This window comes from Gossypium hirsutum, chromosome D11 (assembly GCF_007990345.1).
Source record: "Gossypium hirsutum isolate 1008001.06 chromosome D11, Gossypium_hirsutum_v2.1, whole genome shotgun sequence".
Classification (NCBI taxonomy): domain Eukaryota; kingdom Viridiplantae; phylum Streptophyta; class Magnoliopsida; order Malvales; family Malvaceae; genus Gossypium; species Gossypium hirsutum.
This window is the reverse complement of record NC_053447.1, coordinates 71015972-71041362: the sequence shown is the minus strand read 5'-3', so window position 1 is coordinate 71041362 and position 25391 is coordinate 71015972. Positions and strand designations below refer to the sequence as shown.

General features: G+C 33.6%; 3 protein-coding genes across 4 annotated transcripts; all 3 read left to right on the top strand.

Annotated features, from left to right (window-relative positions):
• Positions 1 to 5960: 5960 nt before the first annotated feature.
• LOC107925892 (putative disease resistance RPP13-like protein 1) lies at positions 5961 to 11491 on the top strand. Its single transcript, XM_016856628.2, has 3 exons — positions 5961 to 10702; positions 10853 to 10930; positions 11212 to 11491. The coding sequence occupies exon 1, from the start codon at positions 6268 to 6270 to the stop codon at positions 10657 to 10659; it is 4392 nt and encodes a 1463-aa protein (XP_016712117.2). The 5' UTR covers positions 5961 to 6267; the 3' UTR covers positions 10660 to 10702; positions 10853 to 10930; positions 11212 to 11491.
• A 2275-nt stretch (positions 11492 to 13766) lies between these two features.
• LOC107925890 (putative disease resistance RPP13-like protein 1) lies at positions 13767 to 16936 on the top strand. Its single transcript, XM_016856627.2, has 3 exons — positions 13767 to 16259; positions 16382 to 16448; positions 16641 to 16936. Exon 1 carries the CDS (start codon positions 13895 to 13897, stop codon positions 15566 to 15568), a length of 1674 nt encoding a protein of 557 aa, XP_016712116.2. The 5' UTR covers positions 13767 to 13894; the 3' UTR covers positions 15569 to 16259; positions 16382 to 16448; positions 16641 to 16936.
• Positions 16937 to 18480: 1544 nt separating this feature from the next.
• LOC107925816 (agamous-like MADS-box protein AGL18) lies at positions 18481 to 22614 on the top strand. 2 transcript variants are annotated; one of them, XM_041105171.1, is made up of 8 exons: positions 18481 to 18712; positions 19644 to 19728; positions 19841 to 19905; positions 20465 to 20564; positions 20804 to 20845; positions 20923 to 20964; positions 21653 to 21810; positions 22296 to 22614. In XM_041105171.1, exons 1-8 carry the CDS (start codon positions 18531 to 18533, stop codon positions 22372 to 22374), a joined length of 753 nt encoding a protein of 250 aa, XP_040961105.1. In that variant the 5' UTR covers positions 18481 to 18530; the 3' UTR covers positions 22375 to 22614. The 2 variants fall into 2 exon arrangements, with proteins under 2 accessions (XP_040961105.1, XP_040961104.1); XM_041105170.1 differs by lacking the exon at positions 22296 to 22614 and having other exon boundaries at positions 21653 to 21988.
• The last annotated feature ends 2777 nt before the right edge of the window (positions 22615 to 25391 follow it).

Sequence of the window (25391 nt, the reverse complement as noted above, 5' to 3'; positions counted from 1 at the left end):
CATTATGGCCTGTGATTCACCTAAGCAGGCATGGGAGAAGCTGAAGAAGGAGTTCATGTGGACTGACAAAACAAGGCAACAACAGGTGATCAACCTCAGGAGAGACTTTGAGAATTTGAGGATGAAGGAGTCTGTGACCATCAAGCAGTACCTAGACAGAATAATGGCCATTGTCAACAGCATAAGGCTCCTGGGAGTGGACTTCACAGAGAGTAGAGTTGTTGAAAAGGTCATCACAACTCTCCCTGAGAAATTTGAGTCAAAAATCTTTTCACTTGAGGACTCGAGGGACTTGTCAGCCATTTCATTGTCTGAGCTGATAAACTCCCTATATGCACTTGAGCAAAGGAGGGCAAATAGGCAGGAGGAGAATCCTGAAGCTGCTTTCCAGGCAAAGGCCAGTGAAGGCTCGAGTGTGGGTGCAAAAGGTAAAAGGCCTTGGCACAATAGGAGGTCCAAATCAGAAGGAGATGAAGCAAAAAGGGTGTTTCCACCATGTGCTTACTGCAAGAAGACAACACACTCAGAAAAATACTGTTGGTTTAGGCCAGACATCCAATGCAGAAAGTGCAAGCAGTTTGGCCATGTGGAGAAGGTGTGCAAGGGCAAACCAAAGGAGGCTACTCAGCAACAAGCTCGACCTATTGAGGATTTGCAAGCTCAAGAGGAGCATGTGTTTACAGCAACCTGTTTTGTTGGCACAACAAAGGCCAGCAGTGGTTGGCTACTAGACAGTGGCTGCTCACACCATATGGCAGTAGATGTGAAGCTGTTTAAGGGCCTGGACAGAAGCTTCCACTCAAAAATCAGAATTGGAGATGGTAAGCTGATTGAGGCTAAGGGCAAGGGCAATGTGCTGGTAAACACTGGTTCAGATAATAAGCTAATCACTTTTGTGCTTTTTGTGCCTGACTTAGACCAGAACTTGCTTAGTGTAGGCCAATTAGTTGAAAAGGGCTATATATTGGTCTTTAAAGATGGTTGCTGTATTGTTCAAGACATGCATGGTCAGGAGCTAGTTACAGTCTCTATGGTTGATAGGTGCTTCATGCTGGATGTTAGCCAAGTGGAAAGAAAGGCATACACCAGCCTTGCTGATAGCACTGACTTGTGGCATAGGAGATTAGGCATGCCAATTTTAGATCCCTTGATCTGTTATATAGATTAAAATTGGTTGATGACATTTCAAAAATTAAAGTTAATGAGACTGTTTGTGAGATTTGTCAGCTTGGTAAGCAGGCTAGATTGTCTTTTCCTGCTGATAGTGCTTGAAGAGCTTAAAATAAGCTCGAATTGGTGCACTCTGATGTTTGTAGCACTATGAGAACACCTTCAATCAGTGGCAACAGGTATTTTGTCCTATTTATAGATGATTTAACAAGGTTGTGTTGGGTCTACTTCTTGAAGTAGAAGTCAGAGGTATTTGAGGTCTTCTGTAAATTCAAGGCATATGCTGAAAATCAGTTAGGTTACAAATTTAGAGCTTTAAGGACTGATAATGGCCAAGAATATGTTAGTGACAAATTTCAAAAGCTTTGTAATAGTGCTAGGATTCATCATCAGCTTACAACAGTTTATACTCCTCAACAAAATAGAGTTTGTGAAAGGACAAACAGAACTGTGCTGAACATAGCCAGATGTCTGTTGTTTCAAAGCAAGCTTCCAGGTCAATTTTGGGCTGAGGCAGTCAACACCTCAGTATACCTGCTCAATAGGTTGCCAACTCGAGCAGTCAAGGATAAAACACCTTTTTGAGGCTTGGCATGGAGTCAAACCAGTGGTAACACACTTGAAAGTGTTTGGCTGTGTGTGTTATGCTCTTATTCCAGTGGAGAAGAGAACTAAGCTCGAGAGCAGGGCTACTCCAAGAATCTTTGTTGGCTATAGCAGCAATAAAAAGGATTATAAAGTGTATGATCTTACAGCAAAGAAGGTTCTAGTCAGCAGAGATGTGAAGTTTGATGAAGAAAAGGTGTGGAACTGGAATGGTGTTAGATCATGCATGTCTGAAATGGATCTGATGGACTTGGTTACTGAGCCTACAGAAGAAAGACAAAATGATGATACTATTGACGATACACCAGTGAGGGGCACCAGGATCTTAGCTGATGTCTATCAAAGGTGCAGTGTTGCTGTGATTGAGCCTTCAGATTTTAAGGAGGCTGTCAAAGATAGGAATTGGATGAAAGCTATGGAGGCTAAGTTGGAAATGATTGACAAGAATCAGACATGGGAATTAGTGAACAGACCAGAACACAAGAAGGTCATACGTGTTAAGTGGGTGTATAGAGCCAAGTACAATGCTGATGGCTCTCTGAACAAGCACAAGGCCAAGTTTGTGGTGAAGGGCTACAGTCAGTAATATGGTGTTGACTTCTTGGAGACATTTGCTCCAGTAGCAAGACTGGACACGATCAAGCTCCTGTTTGCCTTAGTTGTTCAAAAACATTGGAGGGTTCATCAATTAGATATGAAATCAGCATTTCTGAATAGCTTTCTCAAGGAGGATATTTTCATCGAGCAATCAGATGGTTTCAAAGTTGCTGGACATGAAGATAAGGTATACAGATTGAAAACTGCCCTTTATGGTCTGAAACAGGCTACAAGGGCCTAGTATGATAGAGTTGACACTTACCTGTCTAAACTTGGATTTGTGAAGAGTCCTAATGAACCAACCCTTTATGTTAAGAAGTCAGACCTGGAAACTTTGCTGATTGTCTCATTGTATGTGGATGATTTGTTAGTGACAGGGAGCAAAGTTGAGCTCATTGATAAGTTCAAGGTTCAAATACAGCAAGTGTTCGAGATGACTGATTTGGGGATCATGACATACTTCCTTGGCATGGAAGTTCATCAATTTGATCGAGGTATATTCATTATCCAACAAACATATGCCTTGAATATCCTTAGTAAATTTTGCATGTAAAACTGTAAAATAGTCAGCACACCAGTGGCTCAAGGTGAAAAATTGACTAGCAGTGGTGATCTAGAAAGGGTTGATGAGAGGCACTATCGAAGCCTAGTGGGTTGCTTGCTGTAATTAACTGCAATCAGACCAGACATAATGTTTATTGTCAGTTTGCTATCGAGGTTCATGCACTGCTATAATGAGGCTCATTTGAAGGATGCAAAGAGGGTCCTTAGATACATTAAAGGCACTGCCAACTTTGGTGTAATGTTTGAAAGTGGAAAAGAACTGAAATTAGAAGGATACTGAGACAGTGATTGGGCAGGATCCCTTGATGACATGAAGAGTACCTCTGGATACTTCTTCACATTTGGATCGGGTATGTTTTACTGGAGTTCAAAGAAGCAACAAACTATTGCTCAGTCAACAGCTAAAGCAGAGTATATTGCAGCTGCAGCAGCTGTTAATCAGGCAATTTGGCTCAGGAAATTACTTCAAGACCTTGATGAAACTCAAGCTAAAGCAACCGAAATTTGGGTGGACAATCAGTCAGCAGTTGCTATAGCTAATAACCCTGTGTTCCATGATAAAACTAAACATTTTAAAATTAAGTTGCATTTTGTTCGAGAGGCTGAACAAACAAAAGAAGTCAGCCTTGTTCATTGTAGTTCAGTGGCACAATTGGCTGACATGCTAACTAAGCCCTTAGGAGCTGTTCGATTTGAGGCATTGAGAAGTGGAATTGGTATGTGTTGCTTACATTCCAATGAGGAGTGTTGAAATCTGGACTACAAAGCAACATGAAACCAGCAGCATGGCTGGCCATCGAGTTCAGCAGCATTGTTTGGTGTGCAAGGATGAAATTGGACCAAATGCAGTAATCTGATTTGGTCATTTTGTTGTCATGTAATTTTGCTTAGTTCAGTTTTAACTAGTTTCCAAAGTCAGTAGGATTAAGTTTGTGATTGGATTTTGATGTAAAAGCTGGTATGCCAGCTTATCTTTGTATTTGACTTAAGCTTGTATTAGTTTAGTTTAAATGAGAGCAGTTATATCATTAGGTAACTGTCAACTATGTTAAATTGTAACTCCAATATATATGTTTTCAAATTTTGAATAAAAACAACAAGTTGTTCAGTTACAAATTTTGCTGTGCATTCAAGTTTCATTTGCTGTTTTATTTTGCTATTCTTTTTGCTTCGATCTTCATCGTTTCTGTTTTGAAAATTTGTTCAATGCTTCTGCCATTGTTCCAACAAAGTTCTCAAATCGCATTCGACATTCTTCTTATATTGTGCATACATATGAAACAATGAAGAAATTTGAAGCATTTTATCAAATAAACTATTTACGTACTTTTCTACCCTTAATGGTTTCTAGTAATTATTATCCGAGTCCTTCCTAAGTGCATAAACAACTTCATCTCTCTTCGAGAATTAAATGTGTCTTATTGTTTGGCTGACTCTTTTCCAGAAGAGGGTTTCCCTGCCAACCTCAACAGACTCACCTCTCTTCAGCAACTCAACATCAGTAGTGAAGGATGCTCCAATATGGTGTCGTTTTCAGAAGAAGGATAGGAATGACACTGCATATTTCTATCACATTTATTTCCATTAAAAATTTTGAGAATTTGGAATTCATGTTCTCCAAGGGCTTTGAATACCTGACCTCTCTTCAAGAATTGCAAATCTATGATTGTCCTAAGCTCATATCTATTCCAAAAAATGATATGCTTCTCTCGCTTGAGCGTCTATCTATTCAGTGTTGCCCGTTGCTAGAAGAAGGGTGCAGTAGGGGTAAAGGATGAGAGTGGTCCAAGATTGCCCACATACCTTATGTTCAAATTGATATGAAGTGGATGAAGTGATTACAAATGAAGGGGACTCTATTTATAGTTGAGCTCTTGAAATCGAACGATACAGATTGAGTTATATCGACGATCAAGATTAAAACCTATTTACAATTGAGAATTCTAATGGATTTAAACTCTATACAATATTATCTTTTTAGGATTTAACACTATTTAGCCCGGTAACTTTAGTTTTAGTGGTGTGTTTCACTGGGTTGCCTAGACTTCAAGTAGATTAGTTTTTTCATGGGTTCTACGAATCAAACCAGTTCATGTGGGTCAAATGTGCCCCATTTAATAAATTGACCTCTATAAATTATTTTGTACGCAATGATCACAAGCTTTGATCTACGACCCGTAACACTAGTAGGTCCATCTATTTTAGAGTTGCAAACACTTTAACCCACTTTGGTCCCATAAAAGAAAGACATAACGATTTATATGACCTTCCAATTTTACAAAAATAGTCATTTTAGTTTTTCATCTAAAATTATCTTTTTAGTCTTTAAACATGTATTTTTTTTGTCAAAACCCTCTAAAATGAATGGAAAAATTAATCGTTTTTAATTTTGTTAAAGTTGCACACACATAAATGAGATACCAATATTTAATTATCTTTTTTTAAATTTAAATGCTGACTAATCTTCTAGGTAACAATCTAAATATATGTCAAAAAAAAAAAGTTAACAAAAATTCATTCACCATTATGCCTAAAAAAACTATACAACTAATTGCAGGGAGATAAGAAATGAGAGGATACAATAATTTCATGGACTGAGACCTATTTAATTTCCACTTCCATTGTCCTTTTTCCCATCAACAACCACTTGGGGTCCTTCTTTATTACAATCCAATGCGTTCCAACTCATTATTGGATGCTTAAAATCAATGCCATCAGCCGGTCCATATCAACTCCTCCATATTTATTCAAGATTAATTTAAGTTTATTTTAGGTATGTTTATATTATTTTTTAAATTTTAAAAAATATATTTATATTACATTATTTTAATATTTATATTAAAGTATTATTATATATTTAATATAATTTTATTTTTTGATATGTTTTAAATTATAAAATATATAAATATAACATAATATAAAATATTATAAATTTAAAAACGGATCAGGTCAAACTTAAACCTTAACTCTTAATATCAACTTAATTAAAAGTTTAAAAATAATAGTATAAATGGTAAAATAGTAAGTGAACTAACAATACAACTACAATCTGTCTTGAATTTCAGTAGAGTTTTGATTCAGTGAATTAGACCAAGAATTTACAAATCTATATATGCTAAATACTGCAAATATTTGTGATTAAAAAATTTACAGTACTGGTGTTTGCTATATTTTGGGATAATGACCAGAAGCAAGAGAAAAGAAGAGCATCAAAATTCAAAACCAAAGGTCCCATCATTTCCATTTTTCCTTTCCCATTAAAACGCAAAGCAGCTTCTTTATCTGTACTCAACGACTTCCAACTCATTGCCAAATAGTCTGAATTCTTACATGCTTCAAGGATATTGTGCCAATTTCTTCAACTTTCTCTACTTTCGCAGATTCCATTTCCCTTTCTTTCTTTTTTGTTCCCTGACTTTCCATTTTGGCTTTGTTCATTTCTCTCTTCATCTTCTTTCTCATAATTCCACCATGTCTGTCATTGGAGAGGCTGCTCTTTCTGGGTTCCTGGACCTGTTGGTGGGCAAATCGCTCGACTCTGCGCTCAACTTTGTTGCTGATCATAAGCAACTCCACCAGCAGCTCAAGCAGTGGCAGTCCATATTGTCTGATATCCAAGCAGTGTTGGACGATGCAGAGGAGAAGCAGATCAAGAACATGGGTGTGAAGAAATGGTTGGAGGATCTCCAGGACTTGGCTTACGATGTGGATGACATCTTGGACGAGTTCGCTTATGAAGAGTTACGCCTCAATCTCCAAGACACTCAAGCTCAAGCCAGACCTAGTAAGGTCCGGAAATTCATTCCTGAAAGGATTATTCGTAGTATTTTCCCTCCCACTTCTTTTCAGTTTAATAATTCCATGATCACGAAGGTGAAAGACATCACTGATACACTGAATAGTTTGACTACACGAAGAAGTAGTTTGGGGTTGAGTGAGATTTTGTCTCAAGCTGCAACCTCCAAGGGAAAGCAACCTAGGCTGCAACCAACTTCCGTACTGGATGGAGTTGTGGAGTATGTTGGCAGACACAAGGAGGAGACAGAAATGATTGAGTTTCTCAAAGGTGATAACTCCAACGGAGTTTCAGTCCTTTCCATCGTCGGCATGGGAGGGATGGGTAAAACAACTCTTGCTCAGCTTGTTTACAATGATGCCACCATCAACCAGTCTTTTCACCACAAGGCCTGGGTATGCGTTTCTGATAATTTTGACGCAGTTAATATAACCAGGACAATTTTAAAATCCATCGATCCTGACTCTCGTGACGAGAATGACTTGAATTTACTTCAAGTTAAGTTGAAGGAGAAGTTGTCTGGGAAAAGATTCTTGCTTGTTTTAGATGACATTTGGAACGAGAATTATAATGATTGGACCATCTTACGGTCTCCGTTTGGAGCAGGGACCCATATCATTGTAACCACTCGTCTTCAAATGGTTTCATCTATTGTGGATCCGCTCAAAGCTTTTCATTTGGATAAACTATCGGATGATGATTGTTTATCCATATTTACACAGCATGCATTAAAAGCAAGAAATTTCGATGGACATCTCCAGTTTAAAGAAATTGGAGAGAAAATTGTTAGAAGGTGCAATGGCTTACCTTTGGCTGCAAAAGCCATTGGAAGCTTGCTTCGCACGGTTAAATATCATGGAAAATGGGAAAGAATATATGAGAGTGAGATATGGAACTTACCAGAAGAGCAGTGTGGCATAATTCCAGCTTTGCGGTTAAGCTACCATCATCTTCCGTCATACTTGAAACGGTGTTTTGCATATTGCTCCATACTTCCTAAAGATTATGAATTTGGGGAAGAAGAAATTATCTTGTTATGGAGAGCAGAAGGTCTCTTGCAACAAAAAGCTATGCCTCAAATTAAAGATCTCGGAAATCAATATTTTCAAGATCTAGTGTTGAGGTCATTTTTTCAGGCATCCAGTAAAGATAAGTCCCGATTCGTAATGCATGACCTTATCAATGATTTAGCTCAAGTAGTTGCAGGGGAAATATGCTCAAAATTAGAGGGTGATAAGAAATGGAAGTTCTCAAATCGCACTCGACATTCTTCTTATCTTGTCAGTGATTATGACACAGTGAAGACGTTTGAAGCATTTGATCAAGTGACTTCTTTACGTACTTTTCTACCCTTAAAGTTTTCTAGTGATTATCGGGTGCCTTTTTTAACTAATGTTGTTTTGGATGATTTGTTACCAAGACTTGGCTGCTTAAGGATGCTTTCTTTGAGTGGGTATCAAATCACCGAGTTGCCTGATGTTTTTGAAAATTTAAAACATCTTCGCTACTTAAATTTTTCTGACACCCATATCAAATGCTTACCTGATTCTTTGTGCACTCTTTACCATTTGGAAACTTTATTATTAAATTGCTGTTCCATGCTTCAAAGTTTACCTTCAAAGATGGAAAATCTTGTCAACTTGCATTATCTTGATATCAGAGGTGCGAAGTCAATAGAAAGGATTCCTTTTAGAATTGATAAGCTAACGAAACTTCAAAGGTTAACTGATTTTATAATAGGGGAAGGTGATGGTAGTTATATTAGAGGTTTGAGATATTTGTCAAACCTCAAAGGTGATTTCCGTCTTTCTGGGTTGGAGAATGTTAATGGTGAAGATGCAGGGGAAAGCAAGTTATATGAGAAGCAGGGGATTGATCGACTGGTATTGCATTGGAGGAAAAAGTTTGAAAATGCTTCAAGGAAAAAAGAAGTTGAAGAATGGGTGTTAGATTCTCTTCATCCTTCGAAAAAGCTTGAGCAACTCGTCATTGAGAATTATGGTGGTGCAAAATTCTCTACTTGGATTGCAGATCCTTCCTTCAAAAATATGTTGTCATTGGAGCTTCACGACTGTAAAAATTGCAAATCTCTACCATCGATTGGAAGGTTGTTGTTGTTAAAAGATCTTTCAATTAGTGGTTTGGATCAAGTACACAAGATTGGTGCTGAGATGTTTGGAGAAAATCAATCAAATACTTTTGCATCATTAGAGTCTCTGCATTTTAGCAATATGCTGAATTGGGAGGAGTGGGACCTATGTGAAGATGATGAGCAAGTATCGAAATTCCCCAGCCTTCGTTTTCTTTCAATCAGAAATTGTCCTCTATTGCTGGGAAGGTTGCCAACCATCCTTCAATCCTTGCAGACGCTTCAAATCTACAACTGTAAGAGACTGGTAGTTTCAATTTCTTGTTTTCCCTTGCTGCGTAAAATATGGGTTGAAGGGTGTGAAGAATTGGTGGATGAAGGTTCTTTGTCCGTACAGAAGGTTACCTCCTTTAAAAGTTTGTGTGTTTCAAATATTTCAAATTTTAACATTTCAGCAGAGAGGATAATGTTGAGGTTTGCAAACTCCGAAAGATTCAACGTCTCTGGTTGGAAGGAGTTGGGATCTTTATCGCAAATTGGGTTAAGATTAGTCGGGCATCGTTTTATTAGTATTGCGGATTGTCCCCAATTGGTCTCTTTGGAAACAGAGGAGGAGAGATTGCAACTTGACAAGATTCCAGGTGTTGAATCTCTGGCAATAGATAATTGTGGAAGGCTCAATAGACTACCAGAAGCCTTACATGCTTTCCCATTCATTACAAGAATAACACTTGCAGCGTGTCCCGGCTTGGTTTGTTTTGCAGAGAGTAACTTTCCTCCTGCATTAAAAGAGCTGAGGATTGGGAATTGCGTGAATTTGCAATATTTGGTTGATGAAAAAGAAAATAATAATAAGAGTATGAGTAGCAACACTTGTCTTCTTGAGCACTTAGTAATAAGAAGCTGTCCATCTCTAATATGGTTATTATCAAGGGGCGATATATGCAATCGACTTCAACATCTCGAAATTGAAAGTTGTTCAAAGCTAACTAGGTTATTTTTAAACGCCAAGTTACCCGTAATGCTTAAACAGCTATTTATTTGGGATTGTCCAGTGTTGGAATGCATAGCCCAAGACTTCTTTGAAACCATTGATCTCGAAAGCATTGGCATTCGTGGTGCTGAAAAAATTAAATCATTACCGCGGGGATTAGACAAGCTCAGCCATCTTCAGGAGATTAAATTATCTAGGTGTCCAAATCTGGTTTCATTTGAAGAAAGTGGGTTGCCCACCACAAATCTCAGAGTTTTCGCAATTGAGAATTGTGAAAATTTTGGAGTCCTTCCCAAGTGCATCAACAACTTCACCTCCCTTCGAGAATTGAAGGTGTCTTATTGTTCGGCTGACATATCCTTTCCAGAAGAGGGTTTCCCTGCCAACCTCACATCACTTGCAATCTCAAACGCACCCAAAATTTATACATCACTTGTTCAATGGGGATTTAACAGACTTACCTCTCTTCAGCGACTCAACATCAGCGGTGAAGGATGCTCAAATGTGGTGTCGTTTCCAGAAGAAGGGATAGGAATGACGCTGCCTCCTTCTCTCACATTTATTTCCATTGAAAATTTTGAGAATTTGGAATTCATGTGCTCCAAGGGCTTTCAATACCTGACCTCTCTTCAAAAATTGCGAATCTATCAATGTCCTAAGCTCACATCTCTTCCGGAAAAAGATATGCTTCTCTCGCTTGAGTATTTATGTATACAGCGTTGCCCGTTGGTACAAGAAGGGTGCAGTAGGGGTAAAGGACGAGAGTGGTTTAAGATTGCCCACATACCTTATGTTCGAATTGATATGCAAAGTCATCTCTCCGAGGGCATTAAATTTAATTGAAGTAGCAAAATCTGGCATCGATTTCTCCACACTCAAACCACAGGTGTGAAGCGCATTTTAAACATTTATCAATTTCATACCTTTTCTTTATATATATCTGATTGTCCTCATGACTTTATATATATCTGACTGTCCTCATGAACAACATGATAATAGAAATCAGTGTTATATATTTTGTATTTACTTTTTGCAGGCATTGAAGGCTAAACTGGCGAAAAATAGAGGAGACCTTCAACTGGTTTGCTTCAGCTTATTTGATTTAGTAAAGTCGGTTAGTCAATTCTCTGCAACATTTATTCAGCAAATTGAATGTTCTGTTTTCATCTGCATCTTCTAGTTTCTAAGCAGCTGCTATGAAACTGGTATATGGGAATGGGATTTTAGTTAAAAGTATTTGAGATTTCATTATACTATTAACCAATGGTGTTTCAGAAGAAAAAGTCTTTTACGTGATAGTTTGTTGATCTTTGTGGATAGATTTCTGTTATTGCATAAGGATATCAGTGCCAACAGATTTTGTCATCACTGAAGACATGATATTGATCCTTGCAGGATGAATGGAGGGATACAGTACACGTTACAACATGGCATTAGAGAGCTCAATTTAACACATGTAAGACAACAGAGTTCCCAAAATATTGTTCTGTCAAATCTCAAAGATGTCCTTAGTTTTCAGAATTTCTCAGACCATGAATCCATTCAAAGTTTGTAGATAGTTAGTGGCAAGGTATTTTATTTTTATGATGTAATTCCATTGTAATCTCCAATTTTTAGTAGTGAATTTCATTTTCAGTTCTGCCCGTGGATGTAGGGAATATTCCCTAACCACGTATATTATTGTGTTCACTTTCTCTACTTTTTTTTTTGTGTTTCGAATCCCTTTTTCTTTTTTTTCTCAATCCAAAATATAAATTTATTAATAAAACAACCACAATCAATGCATAGCAAATCATAAAAATTTAGATAGCCATATATATCCCAATGGTAACACTCAAAGATCAGCACAAATCAAAAGCATCAAAGCAAAATTTTCAAAGAAAACAAAGCATCAAACATTATAGCCACCCACATACTTGCTTTGAAGGTAGTCATTACCACATTGGTATAAGTACCACTTTTTTATGAGAACCGGTATGTATTGGTATTAGTCTATTTTATATATCAGTTTGAATTTATCGATATTTTTTAAAAATATTTAATATATTTATATAAATAAATATACAAATATCAAATAAATTATTATAAATGAATTTCTAATATAAAACTATTCATCAATTATATAAAATATTGATTAATAAACTCCACAAGTAAAAACTCATTATTCAATAAATTTAAAATTAAGTAGAAAAAAAGAAATCAAAGGATGAGGGGGTTTTTTCAATAAAAAAACTGAAGGGCGGGTGAAGATTTTTCTATGATAACGAGGTGAGTGGGTTTTTTTTATTATATTTTAATTTTTATATCTTAAATGAAAAAGTATGCTCCAAAAAAAATTTTAAATGTTAAACTTCACTTTCTAGTGTAATAATTTTTTATTGGTCAATTTCAATTAAATATTTAGTCTAATAGAAAATAGTTAAAAGTTTTATATCTTTTAACATTATTCAAGCAGAAGCAGGTGTACCATGTTCCGGCTAATGCGAACGGTACAAACCAAAATTTTCATTAGTATAGAAAAGGGTGTTGCTTGTTGCACTATAACAGTAGAACGGCGGCACCGGCCGGTACGACTAAAATCGTGGTTTTTATTATTATTTGAATACAATAAAATAAAGAAGTTTTTTTTATTATTTTAGCCATGAATTTAAAAAACATGTGTTATATGTCCTCGTGAAATACTTGTGTTCAACGTCTCAGGTGTGGCCTAAATTCGAATCGCTCTAGTCGTGTTGTTATTAGGGCTTTGCCCTCCTATTGTAATTCACAAAAAAAAAATCAATATTCACTAACAAAAATTTTAACAACTTTCTTCTTCGATCTACAACATTGACCATCTAATTAACTTGGACCTAAGGTGTATTATTGTACTTGTTGATGGGTATTTGTTGAATCGTTGCTTTGAGTTCACTGGCTTAATTTTTTTAGGAAAAAAACATAACAAAGTAGTGACTTAGATAAAAACTTTTAAATAGTTCAGTGACTTAAATAAAAATTTTTGAATAATTCAATAATTTTTTTATAACTTTTTAAAATTAAGTGACTAAAATATAAATTTATTAATAATTTAATAAACTTGGGTGTAGATTACTCCAAACAATTTAAGGGCCATATTTTTGGGAGTTAAAAAGTAAATTGACTATTATTATATTATAATTTTTAAAGAAGTTAAAAATTTTGATGGGACAAGGTACCCCACGCTAGATTTTCCTCATGCCTTTTGAGGGAGTTGAAAATGAAATAAGGATGTGACTGACATGAGGTCACTGCTTGCGCATTTTCTTACCTGGAGTTGAAGATTCAAATGTATATTTTGTTTTTATTTAAGCAAATTTCCACAACGATAATTCGTATTATTATTTTTTACGATAATTCGTATTTCCAACTCTTTTTTACTTTTTGAGTTTATTTTTACACCGAATTAGAAATCAAATAATAAATCTACAATTAATCACATCTCATTAAAGAATTTATCAAAATTAAGCCCAATAAAGATATCAATTAGGCCTATTATCAAACATACTTTTCTATAATATAACTAGTATAAACACACTTCTCCATAAAAAAAGGTTTTCTCATAATTAATTAATATAAAAGTGTTTCTCAAAAATGGAACATTAATCACTATAATTAAGGGTTCAATTTATGATCACATTGTATATTATAAAAACATGATGTAAAAAGATAATTATTTTGGAGGAATGATAGTATAAAATTGGGATACCATGAAATTTATATCTATTTTTAATAATTTAATGTCACATTAGCATTTTTATCCTAAATTTTAATATTTTTATTTGATCAAGTGACTTCTTTACGTACTTTTCTACCCTTAAAGTTTTCTAGTGATTATCGGGTGCCTTATTTAACTAATGTTGTTTTGGTTGATTTGTTACCAAGACTTGGCTACTTAAGGATGCTTTCTTTGAGTGGGTATGCCATCACTGAGTTGCCTGATGTTTTTGAAAATTTAAAACATCTTCGCTACTTAAAGTTTTCTTACACCCATATCAAATGCTTACCTGATTCTTTGTGCACTCTTTACCATTTGGAAACTTTATTATTAAATTGCTGTTTCATGCTTCAAAGTTTACCTTCAAAGATGGAAAATCTTGTCAACTTGCATTATCTTGATATCAGAGGTGCGGACGCAATAGAAAGGATTCCTTTTAGAATTGATAAGCTAACGAAACTTCAAAGGTTAACTGATTTTATAATAGGGGAAGGTGATGGTTGTTATATTAGAGGTTTGAAATATTTGTCAAACCTCAAAGGTGATTTCCGTCTTTCTGGGTTGGAGAATGTTAATGGTGAAGATGCAGGGGAAGCCAAGTTAAATGAGAAGCAGGGGATTCATCGATTGGTATTGCATTGGAGTGAAAAGTTTGAAAAGGCTTCAAGGAATAAAGAAGTTGAAGAATGGGTGTTGGACTCTCTTCGTCCTCCAAAAAAGCTTGAGCAACTCGTCATTCAGAATTATGGCGGTGCAAAATTCTCTACTTGGATTGCAGATCCTTCCTTCAAAAATATGTTGTCATTGGAGCTTCACGACTGTAAAAATTGCAAATCTCTACCATCGATTGGAAGGTTGTTGTTGTTAAAAGATCTTTCAATTAGTGGTTTGGATCAAGTACACAAGATTGGTGCTGAGTTGTTTGGAGAAAATCAATCAAATGCTTTTGCATCATTAGAGTCTCTGCGTTTTGACAATATGCTGAATTGGGAGGAGTGGGACCTATGTGAAGATGATGAGCAAGTATCGAAATTCCCCAGCCTTCGTTTTCTTTCAATCAGAAAATGTCCTCTATTGCAGGGAAGGTTGCCAACCATCCTTCAATCCTTGCAGACACTTGAAATCTATGAGTGTCAGAGACTGGTAGTTTCAATTTCAAGTTTGCCCTTGCTGTGTGAATTAAGGGTTCAAGGGTGTGAAGAATTGGTGGATGAAGGTTCTTTATCTGTACAGAAGGTTACCTCCTTGAAAGCTGTGTCTGTTTCAAATATTTCAAATTTCAACATTTCAGCAGAGAGGATAATGTTGAGATTTGCGAACTCCGAAACATTGGACATCTCTGGTTGTAAGGAGTTGGGTTCTTTATCGCAAATTGGGTTAAGATTAGTCGGGCATCGTTTTATTACGATTGCGGATTGTCCCCAATTGGTCTCTTTGGAAACAGAGGAGGAGAGATTGCAACTTGACAAGATTCCAGGTGTTGAATCTCTGAACATAAGGAATTGTGAAAGGCTTAATAGACTACCAGAAGCCTTACATGCTTTCCCATTGATTACAAGAATACAACTTGAAAGCTGTCCAGGCATGGTTTGTTTTGCAGAGAGTAACTTTCCTCCTGCTTTAAAAGAGCTGACGATTGGGAATTGCGTGAATTTGCAATATTTGGTTGATGAAAAAGAAAATAATAATAAGAGTGCGAATAGCAACACTTGTCTTCTTGAGCGCTTGGAAATAAGCTACTGTCCATCTCTAATATGGTTATCATCAAGGGGCGATATATGCAATCGGCTTCAACATCTCCAAATTATGGATTGTTCAAAGCTAAGTAGCTTATTTTTAAACGCCAAGTTACCCGTAATTCTTAAACAGCTATTTATTTGGGATTGTCCAGTGTTGGAATGCATAGCCCAAGACTTCCGTGAAACCATTGATCTCGAAAGCATTGGCATTCGTGGTGCTGAAAAAATTAAATCATTACTGCGGGGATTAGACAAGCTCAGCCATCTTCAGGAGATTTAATTATCTAGTTGTCCAAATCTGGTTTCATTTGAAGAAAGTGGGTTGCCCACGACAAATCTCAGAGTTCTCTCAATTGTGGATTGTGAAAATGTTAGATCCCTTCCCAAGTGCATCAACAACTTCACCTCCGTTCGAAAATTGTCGGTGTGGGAGTGTTCGGCTGACATATCCTTTCCAGAAGAGGGTTTCCCTACCAACCTCACATCACTTGAAATCTCAAACGCACCCAAAATTTATACATCACTTGTTGAATGGGGATTTAACAGACTCACATCTCTTCAAGAACTCAAAATCACCGGTGAAGGATGCTCACGTGTGGTGTCATTTCCAGAAGAAGCGATAGGAATGATGCTGCCTCCTTCTCTCACCGAAATCAGCATCCGTAGATTTGAAAATTTGGAATTCATGTGCTCCAAGGGCTTACAACACCTCACCTCTCTTCAAAAATTGGGCATCTATGATTGTCCTAAGCTCGCCTCTCTTCCAGAAAAAGTTATGCTTCTCTCGCTTGAGCGTCTATCTATTCAGCGTTGCCCGTTGCTAGAAGAAGGGTGCAATAGGGGTAAAGGACGAGAGTGGTCCAAGATTTCCCACATACCTTATGTTCTAATTGATATTAAAACAGTCGTCCCGAGGTATTGAAATTTAAGCAGCAAAATCTGGTATCGATTTCTCCACACTCAAAGCACAGGTGTGAAACGCATTTTAAACATTTATAAATTTCATAGCTTTATTTTTTATATATCTGATTGACCTCATGAACAACATGATAACAGAAACGAGTCTTATATATTTTGTATTCAATTTTTGCAGACACTAAATTGGCGAAAAATAGTGAACTTCAACTCATCTGCTTCAGCTTATTTGATTTAGTAAAGCGGTTAGTCAATTCTCTGCAACATTTATTCAGCAAATTGAATGTTCTGTTTTCATTTGCATCTTCTAATTTCTAAGCTATTTTGGTATATGAGAATGGGATTCTTTAGTTAAAAATATTTGACATTTCGTAGTACTATTAACCAATGGTTTTTCAGAAGAACAAGTCTTTTACGTGATAGTTTGATCCTTCCAGGATTAATGGAGGGATATAGTACACGTTACAACATGGCATTAGAGAGCTCAATTTGACACATGTAAGACGACAAAGTTCCCAAAATATTGTTCTATCCAATCTCAAAGATGTCCATCTTAGTTTTCCGAATTTCTCAGACCATGAATCCATTCAAAGTTTGTGGATAGTTATTGGCGAGGTAATTTATTTTATGATGTAATTCCATTGTAATCTCCAATTTTTAGTAGTGAATTTCATTTTTGGTTCTGCCCGTGGATGTAGGGAATATTCCCGAACCACGTATATCATTGTGTTCACTTTCTCTACTTTCTTTTTGTGTTTCGAATTTTTTTTCTCAATCCAAAACATAAATTTATTAATAAAACAACCACAATCAATGCATAGCAAATCATAAAAATTCATATAGCCATATATATCCCAATGGTTGCACTCAAAAGATCAGCACAGATCAAAAGCATCAAAGCAAAATATTCAAAGAAAACAAAGCATCAAACATTATAGCCACCCACATACTTGCTTTCAAAGGTAGCCATTAACACATTGGTGTAAGCACCACTTTTTTATGAGAATCGTTATGTATTGATACTAGTCTATTTTATGTGCCATTTTAAATTTATCGATATTTTTTAAAATATTTAATATATTTACATAAATAAATATACAAATATCAAATAAATTATTATAAATAATTTTTAATATAAAACTATTCATCAATTATATAAAATATTGATTAATAAACTCTACAAGTAAAAACTCATCATTCAATAAATTCAAAATTAAGAAGAAAAAATAAATCGAAGGATGAGGGGGTTTTTTCAATAAAAAAAAGCTGAAGGGCGAGTGAATATTTTTCTATGATAACGAGGTGAGTGGGTTTTTTTTTGTTATATTTTAATTTTTATATTTTAAATGAAAAAGTATGCTCCAAAAATAGTTTTAAATGTTAAACTTTACTTTATAGTATAATATTTTTTTATTGGTCAATACATTTCAATTAAATATTTAGTCTAATAGAAAATAGTTAATAGTTTTATATTTTTTAATATTATTCATGCAGTAGCAGGTGTATCATATTCTGGCCAATGCGAACGGTACAAACCAAAATTTTCATTAGTGTTGCTTGTTGCATTATAACAGTAAAACAATGGCACAGGCCGATACAACTAAAACCATGGTTTTTTTTATTATTTGAATACAATAAAATAAAGAGATTTTTATTATTATTTTAGCCATGAATTTAAAAAACATGTGTTATATGTCCTCGTAAAATACTTGTGTTCAATGTCTCAAGTGTGGCTAAATTCTAATCGCTCTAGTCGTGTTGTTATTAGGACTTTACTCTCCTATTGTAATTCAAAAAAAAAATCAATATTCACTAAAAAAAATTATTAAAGCACAATAATATATAAATAATTAAAACCCACTTTTTATATTTAAAAAAAGAAACCCAAAGCAAAAATCAAATCCATTTTGAGTTGAAATGCCAAAAACAGCAGATTAAAAAGGTAGAGAAATTAAGATAAATAGAAAGAAAAAAAAAACTAAAGCTATAATAAATAGAGTTTCCATAGTTGGATAATTGCTAGATATAGAATCAAATCTGTCACCTTTCAAGATTTCACCCTAATTTTGGTCACATATTTTCTTTTTCCATATCATTTTCCATTTCCATTTAAGAAAACAATTGTTATATATAAACATTACTTACTTATTTTCTTTTCTCTTAAAAAAAGAATCCTTTTACAATCCCCTAAATTTTTTGCCTTATTTTCTTTGATCTGTTTGTTGTTATAAAAACCTTTGGTTTTTTATTCAAAATTTAAGAAAAAAAAATCTGGGGTCTTTTAAAAATTTTCCGGGAAAAAGTAAAGGAAAGAAGAAAATTTTGAGATGGGTAGAGGGAAAATTGAAATAAAAAAGATTGAAAATTTGAATAGCAGGCAAGTAACGTTTTCAAAGAGGCGAAATGGGTTGTTGAAGAAAGCTAAAGAATTGTCCATTTTATGTGATGCAGAGGTTGGGGTTATTATTTTTTCAAGCACCGGCAAGGTCTATCAATGGTCCAGCACTAGGTACATAATATAGTATAATACTTATATATATATATATATATATATATATTGTAGATGATTTTTAATAATCGAAGCTTTTTCTTTTTTGTAAGCATGAAAGTAAGTTGACCTATAATTGGATTGATTTCCATTATTTTTCTTTTCTTAATAATTGGCTATAGTCTCAATATTGAATTAATATATTAAAATTTTATTGTGTTTTGATTTGTTTTAGTTAATATCGACTTATATGAGTGTATATTAGTTTGTAACGGTCTATACAACTTATATATATTTATTTTCTTGGATGATTATTTTTTAGAACAGTTTTTTTTCTAAGCATGAAAGTAAGTTGAGTTGTAATTTGATTGATTTCCATTATTTTTCTTTTTGCTTTGTGGTATGGTAGTCGGTAGTTTCGATACTAGTTGTATCAATCGTTATGAATCGCCTCGATATTGAACTAGAGTAAAATAGTTTAAGTTTCACTTCAATTAAAATTTCATTGAGTTTTGATTCATTTCAATTAATATATGCTTGTATCGGTGAGTATTAATTCCTATAAAGGAATTTTTAATATTTCCCTTTTCTTTCTTAACTACTTTTTTTATATAATTGCTTTAAAAAATAATATATAACCTTTCTTAATTAATAATTTTATATTTTATATTTACATATTATAATTAAGAAATATTTGCAAGTATATTATATATATAATATTTAAAAAAATGATAAATACGAAACTATATACTAAAACACAACAACACATACTCATATTAAAACAAAAATGATACATAAATAGTTATGATAAGCTAAGAATAACTTGTCATAAATTTGATCGGCTCAAGTCCAAACAATATAGGTTAAAAAAAATCCTAAACCCTAATAATGAGTTAGATTTTTATTTTTAATTTATTGTTTTTTTTTTAAACATGACATTTTATGAATGTAGCATGGAACACACTCTTTCAAGGTACAACAAAGGAATGGAAGAAGAGCATTCTCTAGAACACCCTTTTGATGAGCAACAAGCTGAGGTATATATATATATATTGATGTCAATGTCAATATCAGTTGAGTTAAGACTTGATCGAAATAATAATTACATTTCTAATATCGTGTGTGTGTTTTTTTTTGTTAAAAAAACAGAAGTTGCAAGGAATTGAGGTGAACACCATGAAACAGGAACATTTAAGGCTACACACAGCATACATGTATGCCAATTTCAATTCTATTGTTTGTTAATTATACTATATATAATTATCTAACTGAGTTGAAGCCACGAGTTTAACTAAAGATCAATTTAGTTGAAAAATAATTTTAAAAAGGGGTTTTTATTTAAAAGATAACAAATAATATTATGAGTTTGCTTTTTGTCTTTTCATTTATGTATTTATATAAAATCTATAAAAAAATAGTTTAAATTCAAAATAAATCATTAGGATACCCGTATCTTCAAAACCTTAATTTTGTCATTTCAACTAAGCGTTCACAATAAAAAAATAATGGTAAGGAAAATGAAAGAAATTGCAAATAATAACTAATGAGTTAGAAATAAATCTTCGAGTCTATGTTTTTTAGATTTGAATGTAAATGGTAAATAAAATGTGAAATTACATCTTCATACATATATCTGAATATGTATAAAATACGAGTGATAGGTATTAATACGTAAAAAATAAATAAATAAATAAGAATCGGAGCCACGTAGTTTGAAAATGGCATAAAATAAATAAGTATTTGATTAGGTAAAATTTGAGGTGTGATTTGCAGGAGGCTTAATGGAAAAGAACTAGATGATTTGAGTTTCAAAGAATTAAAACAGCTGGAGAATCAATTAAACGAAGGCATAGCATCAGTTAAGCGACAAAAGGTATTGGCATTAATATTACTACAAATTATATTTATATATATAATCTTCTCATATTATATAAATATATAATTTTAGTATATATATCTAGCATGTATATTAGAAATACAGAAAAGATTAATGGATATCCAGGACAAACATAATTTTAGTATATTTAGTAACTCTCCTACAAACACAAACTTAAAATAATTCCATTAGGAGCCTAATTGTGAGCTCTAGAAACTGAAGCTTTATTGTTGTAGGAGCAAATTCTAATGGAGCAGCTTAAAAGATCTCGATTACAGGTACATTTTACTTTTGAAATAATTGTAATTAACATTTAATGCTAATGATTTCTGGTTTAATATTTGTATATTTTCAGGAACAGAAGACTATAATGGAGAATGAAGATCTACGCAAACAGGTACGTAGGTCAAACGTATAATCAACTGCTACACACATGCACACATGTATTTACATATATATATATAAGAGTAAACTATTTGTCACCAACAGTTAAATCACTAACAGAAAGATAATTTAATGGCTTTTAAAATTAGTATAATAGCAATTTTAACTCTCAACATTTATACTGTGTCAATTTAGTCTTCATTCTAAAAAATTTAACTCTCAACATTTACACATTCTATAATTTAGTCTTTTTTGCAGTTTTGCTTTTTTTGTGACATTGAGTGTTAATTTAATATATTTTTGATAAAATTTAGCTGGATAAATTTATTTTTTAAGCTGTTAAAAGGTCACACAAAAAATTTTTGTAAAAAACACTAAATTACACTACATGTAAATGTTGAGAGATAAACTTTTTAGAGTCAAGACTAAATCGATACAATGTATAAATGTTGAGGGTTAAAATCGCTATAATGCCAATTTTAAAACCTGCCAGGTAATCTTTCCATTAGCCATTAGCCATTTAATAACGGATGACAAAAAGGACAAAATCATGACTATTTTGTAACTTTTTATAATTAGGTAATCAAAAAATAAACTTACCGATAATTGAGTGATTAGTAGTGTAGTTTAGCTTATATATAATATTAAGATTTTGGAGTGTATAATATTGTATTTTGTTGATTATTGAATGTGGTTTTAAGGTTGAGGAATTGAGACAAAAAAGGAGCTCGAATATACTAGAATTGAATCTATTGCTGGAAAGAAGACTTGAACATTCACCAAATAATTCAAAGGCTGATGATAATAATAGTGCATCAGATGATGACAACCATCTCCCAGACACTTCCTTGCACTTAGGGTACGTATGTATGCATGTTTCATTTCATGTTTTCTTTTGGTCAAATTTCACTATTAGTCCTTATATTACGCATAAGTTGTAAGTTTAGTTCATGTACTTTAATTTGGTCGTCAATTTGATCATTTTTAGTCTTTATGCTTTTCAAATTTGATATTTCAATATTGACTCAAACGATAGTAGTTAAATTCATTAACTAAAATAATGTGACCTTTTTATGAGTATTATATGAAAATAACAAGTTAATATGATAATATAATTTTTATATCATATTTTTTAAAATAGTATAGTTTAACTTAATAAATTTAATAGTTACTGTTTGATGAAGATTGAAATTTTAAATTTTGAAAAGTATAGTGACTAAAAATAACCAAATTAAAATACATAAACTAAATCCATGACTTATACATAGTGTAAGAATTAATAATAGAATTTGACCCTTTTTTTTCATTTTATTTGGCAAACGAATCTAATATAACGAACTTCAGTAAATTTTTATATCAAAATCGAGCTCTACATTATAAATCAAGGCCAACTGCCACCGTCACTTCCATCCACGTGCGTTGATCCCTGCAAACAAATCAAGGCAAGCGAGACAGGCATAGGCATAGACTAGGGATTTCATGTAAATCGGCTTTAAAAGCCGAAACTAAGAACATGTAAAAAGGGGGATTTTTATTTGATTCTTTTTTTTCCTTTTCGGCAAAAAAAACCGAGTTTGCTGTAAAAGAAGAAGAGTTTTCTCTTCTTTCGTTTTGCTACGAACGTTTGAAATTAAAAAAAAAACAAAAAAAGCAAGTTTAAAGGTTTTTTCTTCTTAGATTCGCATTTTTTTATCTCTTATTTTTTTCATTTATTTTAGATATCAATAATATAAAATAAAAGAGAGAAAAAGGAGAGAAAAATTTTACCTTTGAATTTTCCGGCCACCGTGTACGATGGCCGGCGCGACGCCGTCAATGGCGGAGGATCGCCGGAACCCTTGGCCTGACTTGGGGCCTGAGAGAGAGGGGAGAGAGCTCTCTCTCTGTTTTTTTTTAAATGATGAAACTGATTTGTTTTTGGGGTTTTTTTAATATTTATAGTAAACACAAAACGGCGCCGTTTTGACACGCCCTGACCCGCGCGTCGACCCGATCCGACCCAGGGGATCCGCGTGTTTTCGCCAAAGGGGCTATTTGCGCAATAGGCCCCTCCGCTTTTGTGCAGTAGCCGATCTGATCCTTTTTGGTTATTTGTTATTCAGCCTGTGAATTTAGTTTGTATTTCGATTTGGTCCTTAGACCATGCCCCCCCTCGGTCGAAACGCAGCGTTTCAGTGAAAGGGAATATTTCTCAACAGGTCCCTTGCGCTTTAAGCGTGTTTTATTTCGGTCCCTGGCCACTCCTTTCTTATTTTATTTGCGATTTTCCCCCCAGATTTCTGTTTTAAGTTCAAATTAGTCCTTTTTCGTTATTTTGGTTAGTTTATTTTTAAAATTGACAAATTTAATGATGTTGTTATTATTATTATCATTATTATAATTGCACATATATATATATATACACGTCTATATCCACCATACATTTTTATAAAGGATCCATACGCCTATAATTTATATTTATTTATTTACATACTTACATATTATTTATACTTTATATACACACACTTACACATTTTATATTTCATAATTTTAAATATATATACACATATTCTTCTTACTCTTTTTTATTTTTTTATGTATATACAAATTTACCTTTTTATTTCATAACTTACATACATATCTACACATTCACAAACATTTTAATTTTCATATATATACTTTATATCTTATTATATATATATATATATACGTTTTTACTTGCATGTATATTTTATGTCTTATTTTTTTTATATATATATCTTTAAATTCATATTTTTAATTTTCATATATATATATACATGCTTGCATATTCCTTATTATATATACTTTATATACATATACATGTATATCCACACTTACATAAAATTTTATATTTAATAATTTTAAAATACATATATATATATATATTTCATATTTCCATAATTTTATGCGTATACATACATATTTCCCTTATATGTACCTACCTTTTTTATATTTTATAATTTTCATATATTTTCCTTTATTTTTTCTTTCATTTATGTCCTTATTTATATGTCCATTTTTTATGTTTTAGTTTATTTATTTATTTATTTATTCGTTATGGTATATACATGATTGATTTGTTTTTTTTTATTATTCATTTTTGCTTATATTATTTTTGTTCACATTGTCATATTTATTATTCCATTATGTATATTAACACCATACTTCAAAAAAGGAAAATTTTTCTAAATAAGGCAATGTTTAGCTTTTGGAAATTCGAGAAAACGTGCCCTAATGTGCTGGGTTTTGATTTTTCTCGTTCAACCAAATAGCTAAATATCCTTTCAAAAATTTCAAAATAAGGCAATGTTTTGCCGTTTAGAAATTCGAGAAAACATGCCCTAAGGTGCTGGGTGTCGATTTTTCTCGTTCAACTAAATGGCTTAATATCCTTCTTAAAAATTTCAAAATAAGGCAATGTTTTGCGTTTGGAAATTCGAGGAACGTGCCCTAAGGTGCTGGGTTTCGATTTCTCGTTTAACCAAATTGCCAAATATCTTATTGAATTTAAATCCATGCCGTACGAGTTTTTTTTAAGGATCGTATTTTAAATTTCTTTAAAGTTTTCAATCTTCGACACTAAGACATTAAGTAATCATCTGGGTACCAATTTTGGGCGTATCGAGGGTGCTAATCCTTCCTCGTGCGTAACCGACTCCCGAACCTATTTTTCTGGATTTTGTAGACCAAACTTGTTGTTTTAATAAAATCAAACCTTTTATTAAAAACAACTACCCTTCGAGGTGACCCAATCACACCTCATCAAAAAGGATTGGTGGCGACTCCCGTTTTTGTTTTCATTTTCAAAACCCAAGTCGACCCCGTTTTCCATCCAAAAAATGGTGTCAACAGCTTGGCGACTCCACTGGGGACCCAAAATAAGAGAGTCAAGCCACGAGTTGATTATTTCTTGTCTTTTTGTCGAAAGTTGAAAATGTGATTTAAATATATGATCCACTCATTGCATTTCATTTGTTTTGAGTTATAGTTTTCATCTTATTTTGTATTTTAAATTTTTTTTATGCCTTTCTGCATTGCATTGCATGACCGTTGGTCACACCTTCTTAAGTGGGAGTGAGAAGCTAGTCCTTCGTGAGGTTTTCACCTCCGTGCAGGATAGTGGATCACTTCCGGGATACATCCGTACCTATGTCTTCGTGAGATTTTCATCTCCGTGCAGCCATAGGGAAATGTATTCCCCTGAACCGAACTCGGTCTGTATGAGCTTATAATGGGTGAAGATCGAGGAATTTGCTGGTTCGGGTACCTTATCTTTAGAACCAACCCTCATATAGTGGACTTAGGAATTTAACCTAGGTAGAGCCACTCCAAATCCCTAGTATTTACCTGATTAGGTTTTTTTTTCCCATGCTTGCTTATGTTTTGTTCTAACCCTTCTTGTTGTGTTTTGATTATGATTGCATTACATTGCATTTGCAT